Source organism: Suricata suricatta, chromosome 4 (assembly GCF_006229205.1).
Source record: "Suricata suricatta isolate VVHF042 chromosome 4, meerkat_22Aug2017_6uvM2_HiC, whole genome shotgun sequence".
NCBI classification, from domain to species: domain Eukaryota; kingdom Metazoa; phylum Chordata; class Mammalia; order Carnivora; family Herpestidae; genus Suricata; species Suricata suricatta.
In genome coordinates this window covers 59,132,489-59,143,713 of record NC_043703.1, presented here as the reverse complement: position 1 = coordinate 59,143,713, position 11,225 = coordinate 59,132,489, and the positions used below count along the sequence as shown (strand labels likewise).

Sequence of the window (11,225 nt, the reverse complement as noted above, 5' to 3'; positions counted from 1 at the left end):
ATGTGGGTGTGCTCCGGAGGCTGCACTCACCCTATTACTGCTGCTCTTACGAGTGGTGGGAATGGGGCTGAGTCTGAAGTCCCAGCCCGTGGTTTGCACACCCACTCCTACCACCTCTCCTCGGGGGCAGTCATCAGTCACTCCTTCAGGTGCCAAAAACAATGCTAAAGAAGAGAACTTCTCAGGGGGTGAGTGAGGACATTTTGCAAATAATGAGATGAACAAAATGCATAAATATTATACTCTGCCAGCTGTAATAAAATGCAAGCAATGGTACCTGGTGCAGACAGTGCTTGACACTGGACAGAACATTATGTCTCTTTAGGCAAAAATAAAATAAGGTAATGCTGACTTTTCGTTATGTCTGCTTCTACTAATTTGCCAGTGTCCTAAGGCACACATTTCTGATTATAGCTGTGCCTTTTATCTTTTTTAGCTAACTTTCATTGGGTGCTAATTAGGAAGCAGGTGTGGGGCTAAGTAATTTATAAACATTGAATTATCCTCCTTACACCGCTAAGATTAGGTACTCTAATTTTTTTTTCTCATGATACAGATGAGTGAACAGGTCCAGAATTGTCAAATACTTGCCCTACGTTGCTGGGTTGTGGTGGCCGAGCCTGGACACAACCCTACGTGTCTGTCTCCAAAGACCACACTCTGGTCTGTTTCCCGTTATTCTCCCTTTGCCCTGATTCTCTACTTTCATAAGACCCTATCTGGGAAGTGGCCTCGGCTGGGGGTGAGGAGTGAGGGTAAAGGTGGTAACAAGAACATATGAATTTTCATTTTAGCCCTTCTGGACTCTTGGTTTTTTTCTTTTTTCCTCTGTATAGAGTTTGGATGTACATTTTTGAAACAGCCTTTAATTTCCTGTTTTAGTCCATTCTTTTTATATGTGCTGCCTCAAAACCTTTTAAGATTCAATCAAGATGTGAACACGCATATGTACAAACATATACTTTCTCTGTGTATATGCTTTTGAAAGATAAAATAAATATTTGTTTCAAAAAGAAACCCATTTTGACTGGAAACCCTCCCACCACAGAAGGTAGCAAAGATCTTGGTAGGGGCCCACCTCCGGAATCTCTTCCCTCACTCAAACCACAAGCTGTCAGCTGGGGTACCCAGCTGCCTCCTCATCAGGTTGGGGGGTAGTTGTTTCTCTAGGGGACTCCTGCAGGCAAAGTCTTCATCCTTAGTTCCTGACATACATCTACCATGAGATGGTGCATGGAGACACAGGATCTCTTCTGATGTATCTTGATTTTCCAAACGTGCAACTTTATGCCGCAGAGGGCATTCTCCTTCCAGGATGAGAAGTGAACTCCTCTCCATGTTGCTCTGAGCTTCTGATCTTTCTGAGGGTGAAGATGCTTGTGGTCCCTGGATCACAGGCCAAGCACAGCTGCTGGTCCTGCCTCCGACTGCGGGCAGAAGCAGCACGTGTGGTAGGAAGGCTCAATGGGGTCCAAACACTGTTCTGCCTTTACTTTACCCTGGACTCCACTGAACCTGTTTCTTCTCTTTAAAAGGGAGATAATACTTGCCATCTAGGGTGGGTTAGGGAATTAGGGAGAATATCAAATTCCTGACATACAGTGGCCAAAACCGTAGTGGGGGTATAATTCTATGTGCTGCAATGGGTAAGCATTGTTGTTTCACAAAGCCTCAAGAGCATGATTAAACATCCTGGGTTCACTGGGAGAAACATGTTATGTCTTTCGGGTAGGAAATGAACGCACCATCATTCCGCGTGGAGAGAGGAGCAGATGGGAGAATGCTTCTCCATTACTACTCCGATCGGAGCGGTCTGTGCCACATTGTACCAGGTATGGAATGTCTTAACCAGTCCCACAGCTGCTGGGCTCTGGGGGAGTGGTCTCCCCATGGTTCTCCAGGACAGCCAGTAGCCAGCCCAGCCCTTCCATCATCTGATTCTTTGCTGTCTTGACCATTACTCCCAAGTCTTTGAGCCTTTAAAATAAGTTCCCAAAGTAGCAAAAGAAGGAATCATTTCCATTTTTATTTTAGCATTTTAAACTAGGTATTTACATAATTACGGTAATTCTTCATATATTATTTTGTATCCACCTTTCTCGTGTATTCAGCATTATGGAGAAAGCATCCTTCCATGTTTTTACATGGTCTTTAAAATTCATCTTCAGTGGCTGAATGATATTTCATATGGTAATTAACTTGGCCCCCACTGTTGAATTTGTAGTTGATGCTACTCTTTTGCTATTGTAACCAGTGCTGTGGTGAATATCTTCATGAATGCTTTTCCCATGTTTATATTATAAACCTGGAATAGATTTCTGGAGGACCTTTTTTTTTAAAACATGATCCTTAATGCTTTTACAACTAAATTTTGTTTATATTATTTCTAGAGTTTGTTTCTTTAGTGAGTTAAATGCCTTCCTGAAAGAAACTAATGAATAGATGCTGAACTAGAAATTAGAGGGGCAGGGACATATTTGGTATCCAGACATGTACAACTTAAACCTCTGCCTGTAAGTTATTTTATTTTTGAATTTTATTAATCTATCATATGCTGCCTATCTTGATGCAGGGCCTGGACTTGGTGAACCCTAGAATGTTCATTGGAAGTTGTATAACTTGACTATTTTATGATTTTGACTGCCTCTTGCCATCCCTCACACCAGGTGTCCTTCTGCTGCAGGTATCATTGAGGCTGTGGCTAAAGACTTCTTTGACATTGATGTGACCATGGATATCCTCAGCATGAATAAGGAAGAGGAGAGGACAGGAAAGAAAGAGCATGTTGTGTTTCTGGTTGTGCAGAAGTCTCACAGACAGAGGGAAAGGGCAAGGCCAAACAGGTTACTGGACAATCAGGATGCCCAGAGAGACCCGGAGGTACTGGGTTTGCTATGTCTTCAAAAAGCACAGATCCTCCTAGTGGATCTACCAGTCTTAGAACAATCTATGCAAAGAACAGAACTGTATGGACCCTCTCATAGTGGATTGAAGGCAGAGTTTCTCCATCTCCACACTATTGGCAGTAGAGACCAGATCATTCTTTGTGATGATGGGCTGCCTTGTGTGTGTGTATCCCCACTAGAGGCAAGTAGCACTCTGCTCCCCACTCCTCAGTTGTGGTAATCAAAAATGTCTCCAGGCATCACCAAGTGTCTGCAGGGCAGGGGTAGGAGACAAAAATCATTCCTCATTGAGAACCTCTGGGCTAAGAAAACTTGGATAAACATTGGGAAGTATTCTGGGATGAACCTTACTTAGCCTGGAACATTTTCACCTCTGAAAATACCAATATAAAGGCTGGAAATTTGGATTTGGTAGCTTATTGTGCAACCCTTCTAAAATAAATTGACCTTTTGAAATCCTTAGTGCCCACTTCCGTAGCTGGGGCCAGTTAGGGGTCTGGAGTCAATTCACCATCCTGGCATTGCCTCAGCTGCCATTTGTGGAGTGAACATCATCTGTTTAGGTACTACCTATATTAGGTACACAGCTCTCTGTCCACATGGCATATAAAAATATCCAGATACTTCTGTGATTCCTGGAGCACACAGTGTTTGTATCTTATAGCATTTAAAGCCCACCTCAGAGTCTGTTTGCTATAGGCTCTTCAACCACAAGAAGACAAGATGTTCATGTGTAATTTTTCTGCCAGCCCTGTCTTGAGATTTGCAAAAAAGTTCTTGCTGCCTTTGGCAGAGAAACACCATGAGGATTAACTAGGTAAAAATCTTGGGGATAACAATGTCTTCCTAAAATTGACCTTGTGAGGCCTTGCTGTTCCTGTGGTCCCAATGACAGAAGAAAGGGCCAAGCGTCTCCAGTTACATGACCAGTCACAGGGTCAGACACACGTGCTTCTCTCCCTGCCATCTGCAGGCCCTGGAGGGAGCTTTCCTGAGGATGAAAGGGAAATATTTGGGTGTCTCTGTTTGCCCTGTGAAGAAATCCCACTGGGAAGTTGTGAGAAGTATAGTTACGTGTGGAAAAGGTGAGTGGGCTGTTCTCCCGACGTTGGCTCTCAAAGCAGAATCATTGCTTGGTGCACACAACTGGGCAAAGTCTTCTATGATTATGATGTCAGTGATTTCTGCAGAGCTTGGATTTGGCAGGCATGATCTTACAGTTTAAAATATCGGACTCCAACTTGCCTTCCTTTGCCCCTTTTATTTGTGCTGGGTGGCCCAGAGACACAGACTCCCCAGTCATCAGGGAAAGTCACTGGAGAGAGGAGGGGAGTCTGTCCCAGTTGGTAATTGTGTTGAAACGAAGGAGGAATGAATACTGATATATTCTCAAGAATAGTGAATTTTCTACAGCTTCTCAGGCCTTCTGGTCTGGGATGCCTTTCAGGCCTGGAAGTCTGTGGTTAATGACCACAGTATCCAGTAGTGCAAAGGACACTGGATTAGGAACCAAGAAAGCAGATTGCTGGCTCTGTCCCTGAGACGCTGTATGGCCTTGAACAAGGGCCTCCATCTTCCATGTGAAAAATGAAGGCATCAGGCTCTCAAGGTGCCCTTGTTGACTCTGAGCCCATCTCAGGATCTGCACCTAATGACTGAGCCAGAATGAGAGCCCCACCCGAGGGGAGCCTGGAGCGAGAGCCCTTGCCATCATGCCCTGTGGGTCACCGTGACACGTATCTGGGAGGAGGTCTGCAGGGCTCAAAAGGCTGCATTTTGAGTCCCTCAAGCCATGGCAAGCGAGTCAAACACGCAATTGACATCCTTTGTCTGGGAGATTTTCATATCAAAAAGGCTCCATTTCGAATCTCTACCCCCTGCCAAATAGGGCTGTTGGTTAAATTTTCATGTGCCACCCCAAACTGTCAGTCTAAAACACTCCATGGCAAATGTCCCTGACGCTGGGCCGGGCGCACACGCTCTGCTCTGCTAGCTCATTGTCTGGCTGTCACCGTCTCAATGCCGGCTCTGTATTCCTGGCTAGACGCACTCAACTGGCCCAGAGACTCTTCAGCGGCGGGCAGAAACTTGGCAGGGGCTGCGGAGGAGGGGGGGGGGGTCTTCTCAACCCAGTAGCAAGTTTTCTGTTTGTTTTAATTTGGAAGAATCGCTGTGGCCATCTGGAGACGCTGAGGGGGCCTGTGACAGAGAGTAGGGACTGCTCTGTGGCCATGAAACATTTGAGACACCCTCCCAAGCTCTGCTCTGTGCCAGGTTGGTGGTGTGAGTAGCCTCTGAACAAGACTCTCTCTTTCTACCTCCAGGGCATCTCGTGAACACCTTTGTGCCAGTTTATCCCGAGCGGCTCTGGATTGAACAGAAGACATTCTGCAATGCTTTTCCTTTCCACATTGTATTTGATGAATCAGTAAGATCCTTTCCCTCTGTAGCTTGGATTGGGGATAAGCTGGGAAGGAGTATGTTGTGTAGTCTTTCATGGCTGGTGGGGACTTTCAAGTCCCTGAGGCGTCCCCAGGGTTTGGGAGATTAGGATTTAGCCTGGCATGGCCACTGACTTCCTTTTCATTGTGGCATCCTCCAGATACCAGAATGCAGGATCTTCTCTATAAACATGGGGGTGGGGGAGTAGCAGCAGTAAGGGGTCTGCACTGATGAGTGCGTGGGAAGGTTTGTCATTAGAGAAAAATGAAGTGACACCAAAGTTCATGACACCAAGAGACGAAAGAATGCAGTCAGTAATGGCACGGTGAAATTCTAGATGTGACCCCTTGACGTTCTGGAGGCCCCTGTGGATGTCTCGGTCCCTCTAGGGTTCTCTCTCTGCATCTTGAAGGCAGGGGGACTTCTGTGCCAATTCATGCCACTGTTCCGTGGGAGTTGTGAGGATGGCCATTAATGGCAAATGTCTGGTTGTTATCAGTTTCCTGGGATGAAATGTATGCCAACTGAAGTGATTATGAGCTCATTTCAAAGGCAATTAAGCAAAATCAATTTGGTCCAAAAATCAGTTAAAATGGCTTCAGGTAATTGCAATTTTCTCTGCTATTTATTTGCATGCAGAGATATGTTTGAATCATCACCTACCAGTTGACTGCTGGATACAGATTCCAGGCAATTTATTCATTTGAGGGTCATCTTTGTTTGCCAAGAATTGATCTAACTGAGGAAATCCAACACTCCTTTAAGAAGCAATTAGGGAGGGGCATCTGGGTGGCTCAGTCCGTTAAGAGTCCTACTCTTGATTTTGGCTCACGTCATGATCTCAACAACCAGTGAATTATAAAGTAATGTACTTTGGCTTTCCCCCAATGCCATGAGCCATGAGGATATTATTACTGCTACTATAATGTTTTAAATTCTGATGTACTTTTAAAAAAAAATTTTTTTTTTTTTTGAGAGAGAGAGAAAGAGATCCCAGCCAGGCTCTGCTCTGTCAACATGGAGCCAGACTTGGGGCTGAATCTCACACACTGTGAGATCATGACCTGAGCTGAAATCAAGAGTCAGATGTTTAACTGACTGAGCCACCCAGGTGCCCCTGGTGTACTTTTAAAACTCCTTTTTCTTTTTATGTTTTGGGCACAGAACAACAGAAAATGTAATGCTAGTTATTTCACAATGTGCAGTTGATTTCTGCAGCCTAACAGAGTGCCCGGGGTTAGTGAAGTTATGTATTCTTGGACAGCTTGTGCAGGCATGGGATATTTTATGTACACTTTGTTTCTTTCTTCTGTGTGTTCGCTGGAAACAGTAGCAAAAAATGTCTCCCCACCTCCATGACGGACACTTTCACCTGGGCCTGGGTATCAGATCTAAGTTACAGAATTGGTTAGTTTCTTTATTAATGAATTCTAAGAAGTCCCACAAAGCTAGGGAAGAACTGTTAGTCTGAATGAAACATTTAACTTCAGCTTCTTGTTAGTCAAAGATATGCTTTCGAGCACCCCACACTATCCTTTTCTCTTTCAGAGGTTAGCTGCAGATTTGATTTTTAAAGTAATATTTATTACTTCCACGGTGTCTGACCATTACTACCCCTTTTAGTGAGTCACAAAGCATGCAGAATGATATTTACAAGGGCAAGTTTATGGGGCAGGCTGCTTTCTGTTCCCTGTTCTTACACCTGTCCTCTGTGGATAGCTGAGGGTCAAGCAAGCTGGCGTGAACATTCAGAAGTATGTCCCAGGACTCCAAACCCAGAAGATTCGATTAGATGAGTATTTCTCCATCATTCATCCCCAAGTTACCTTCAACATTTTCAGCATCTGCAAATTTATCAACAGTCAGTTTGTTCTGAAGGCACGCAGAGAAAGAATGCCCCAGGCATGGAAAAGTCAGCCTGCACTCAAACTGCGAGGTAAGTAACTCACCCCTTTCTCCTTACTCTCTGCCGTTTGGAAGATTGCTCAGAAAGGAACCAGGTAGTTTTCTGATTTCCTCAGAAAAGTTGGATAAAGAGTAGGAGCCTGCCACTGGAGAACTAGTGAGAAGCTTTAAATGTTTAGTTTTATTTTTTTAATAGTTTATTTATTTTTGAGACAGAGAGAGACAGAGCATGAGTGGGGGAGGGGCCGAGATAGAGAGGGAGACACAGAATCCGAAGCAGGCTCCAAGCTCTGAGCTGTCAGCAAAGAACCAGAGGCGGGGCTCAAACCCACCAACCACGAGATCCTGACCTGAGCTGAAGTTGGATGCTTAACTGGCTGAGCCACCCAGGCACCCCTGTCTGTTTTTATTTTTGAGAGAGTGAACAATAGCACATGCAAGCAGGGGATGTGTAGAGAGAGAGGGAGACAGAGGCTCTGAAGTAGGCTCTGTGCTGACAGCAGAGAGAAAGCCAGATGGGGGCTTGAACTCACAAGTCAGGAGATCATGACCTGAGTCAGACAGACGATTTACTGACTGACCCACCAGGTGCCCCTAGAGAGAAGCTTTACGGTACGGAGTATAGCAGGCGGAGGAGCAGGGGTGGTGACTGAGGAACAGATTCAGGAGATAATTAAGGCAGACATTGAAAACCGGATCTAGGTGTTGAAAAAGAAAGAGAATATTTAGGATAATGATCAGTGTTCTTGCTCATGTAACTGGGTGACGAAGGTGTGATTAACTGAGAAAAGACACGATGTGAACTCCTTGGGGCAGGGACTTTGCCCGTTTGGGTCATTGCTGTATGTTCTACGCCTACAACAGTGTGCCCAGCTCAGCGTAGCAACTAAGTGCATGTGCGATGAAGGTCTTAAACAGAAGATTTGCAGGGGAGCCTGAAGGTGAGTTCACTTGCAGACTGCCAGGTATAAATATTAATAGGCAATTAAAAAATCACTGTTGATGGGAATATAAATTGTCACAATCATTTTAGAGGGCATTTGAGCTATATGCATCAAAAATATTAAAAATGAGCATATTTGTTGCCTCAGTAATTTCATTTCTAAGACTATATCCTTAACAAAATAGTTATGACTATACACAATGACTTACCTCAAGCTTGGTCATTGTAGTGCTGTTTACAGGCTGGTAAAAGGGGCATGACATAATCAATGCTAGCTGATTGCTTAAATACAGTATAATCAGTGTAGCCAGCAAAAAGTATGATGCATATCTACATTTATGCCATTGAGGAATATATCTATTAATAAATTTTAAGTGAAAAAATTTGGATTACCGAAAAAAGATGACAGATAACCCCAATTTTTAGTAATTATCTGAGTGGTGTGATTATGGGTGACTTAAAAATTTTTTTATTAAAATTTTTTAATGTTTATTTTTGAGAGAGAGAGGCAGAGTATGAGTGGGGGAAGGGCAGAGAGAGAGGGAATCACAGAATCTGAAGCAGACTCCAGGCTCTGAGCTGTCAGCACAGAGCCCAATCTGGGTCTCGAACCTACGAACCACAAGATCGTGCCCTGAGCAGAAGTCTGACACTTAACTGACTGAGCCACCCAAGCTCCCCTATGGGTGACTTTAATTATTGTTTTCAGCAGTTTTCATTCTCCGCAATGCATGTGTACCACTTTTATAATAAAATAATAAAAAGATCCGTTTTTACAGAAATATGCATCTTGAGTCCAGGAAGCAAGGTTTCTCTGGAAATTCAGATTCATTGTCAGCCTGGTGTAGGATGCAATTGTGGAATACTAAGAGAAAATACCAAGACAGAATTGCAGGGAACACCAGACTTGAAGGAATGAGCAAACAAAACAAAACAAAACAAAACAAAAAAACCCCCACAAAACAAACAAACAAAAAAAACAACTAAGGGAAAAATTGAAAGAAGTGTTGGGGAAGTCCCTGAATGTGAGGTTTCAGGGAGGGGGTCCTGCATAACACCATCCAACAGCAGAAGGCCTCAGCAAGGGAGAGAGCGAGAGACTTGTGTTGGAGTAGGTAGTCTGGCGGCCATGGATGGGGCCACTTCCAAGTAAAAAAAAGATGCTTTGAGCCAGGGAAGATGGGTAAGTGGAGACAGGATGTATAGACAGATGGCTCTCAAATTTGGCTAAAAGGGAAGAGGTGAGACTGTGCAGTGGACACAAGGGCATATTGTGTGGGTGCTGACCTGGTGAGCTGTATCACCTGCTGGTGACGTGCTATATTGTCACGTTTCTCTCCATGGCGGGAAGGCCAGATGATCTGGATGGAGTCCGTGCGGTGCATGATATACTTGTGCTCCCCGAAGCTCCGCAGCCTGCAAGAGCTAGAGGAGCGTAGGATGCACCTGTCTGACATCGCCCCCCACGACACCACCCGGGACCTCGTGCTCCTGAACCAGCAGCGGCTGGCTGAGATCGAGCTGTCCAACCAGCTGGAGAGGAAGAAGGAGGAGCTGCGGGTCCTCTCCAAGCACTTGGCCATAGAGAAGAAGAAAACAGAGACCCTGCTTTATGCCATGCTGCCGGAACATGTGGCCAACCAGCTGAAGGAGGGCAAAAAGGTTGCCGCGGGTAAAGCCCTTCCCTCTCCTTCAGGAGTGCCGCTGAGTAAGAGGCAGTGGGCCTCCATGGGCAGGGGCACAGGCTCCGAAACCAGACAGGTCTGGGTTTGAGTTCTGGCTCCATCCCTTGTTAGCAACATGATTTGGGCTAGCTACTTAAGCTGCACATCCTCAGTTTTCTTCTCCCAACATTAAGAATAATGAAAGCAATACCAGAGTGAAACGTGGATTAAATAAAAGTACCTGTCAACGACACCCACCTACAGCACTTTCTCCAAGACCTGAAAGCATGGCCTGAGACCGGCCTGTGTGTCAGTGACCACAAATAGAGTTCTTTATTCTAACTGGAAATAATACAGCCACACACTACCTAAATCACGGGGTGCCTCTAAACAACCATTCTGGGAGAGCACGCCGTTTCTGGAGGAAAGGATGCCATGTTTACTCTGAACTCACTTTCCATTTGTCATGGGTGCGTGCTCACCCCCAGACACACGGGGTAAACTAACTCAATGCCAGGGTGCTGCAGGGTCTCCAGGACCCAAAGAGTTCCCAGTCCTGTGGGTTTGACAGGTATATACGGAATAATTTCACAGGGGTGGTGGTAGCCAAAGGAAGCGAGACTAATGTGCATTGAAGAGCAATTATTATGCCAGGATCTGTGTTAGATGTTTTTATACGTGCCATTTCATTTAATTTGCTGATCATTTCTATGAGGGACGTGTTATTATCCAAAAACAGCTGAGTAAATCTACATTCACTCCAGGTTATGAGTAAAAGAGCTGAAAACGAATCACAAGTCCATCTAACTCCAAAATTCTTACTTTTCCCATGACAAAGGTGTGGAATCACAGATGTCAGGGAAATTAATGATACACAGACGTCAGAAAGGAGGAGACAGGGGAAGGGGCTGTGAGGGTTTGTATATATCAAGTATATGGCACTTGAGTTAAACTTTGAGACTTTATTTCAGAAGAAAAGAAAGGAAAGGCACTTCAGGAGAATGGGATTGCAGGAGCAAAGTGCGGCATCCTCAAGATAAATACCACAGGGCCCTGTCCCTAGAACACGGGGGTCCCTGGCAGAGTAGGTGAGGCTCCAGGTGAGGCTCCAGGGAGGATTTCCTGAGGGTTTTTTTTTCTTATAGGGGAAGTTTCATGATTAGTTTAATGAGTACAATTTTGGCTGTGGTATAGGAAATGCGGGGGGGGGGGCGGGCAGACTCAGCCCACCACGGTGCAGTGAGCGATAGTAAAGGGAGCACACGTGAGAATCAGCAGAAATTTCATCCCTGAGAAGACAGGGAAGGGAAGAGATAGGAGTTTGTTTTGTTTGTTGACTGTGAAGCTTCTAGTGTAGAAACACGT

At 45.0% G+C, this 11,225-nt stretch overlaps 1 protein-coding gene across 1 annotated transcript in view; it reads left to right on the top strand.

Annotated features, from left to right (window-relative positions):
- The first annotated feature begins 1,735 nt into the window (after positions 1-1,735).
- The window catches only part of LOC115290587 (guanylate cyclase soluble subunit beta-2-like), a 30,267-nt gene continuing 20,777 nt past the window's right edge, over positions 1,736-11,225 (top strand). The window contains exons 1-6 of the mRNA XM_029938466.1: positions 1,736-1,832; positions 2,684-2,880; positions 3,880-3,991; positions 5,231-5,334; positions 7,068-7,284; positions 9,548-9,868. Of these exons, the coding sequence (XP_029794326.1) occupies positions 1,736-1,832; positions 2,684-2,880; positions 3,880-3,991; positions 5,231-5,334; positions 7,068-7,284; positions 9,548-9,868 (1,048 nt within the window). The remainder of the gene's footprint in view (positions 1,833-2,683; positions 2,881-3,879; positions 3,992-5,230; positions 5,335-7,067; positions 7,285-9,547; positions 9,869-11,225) is intronic.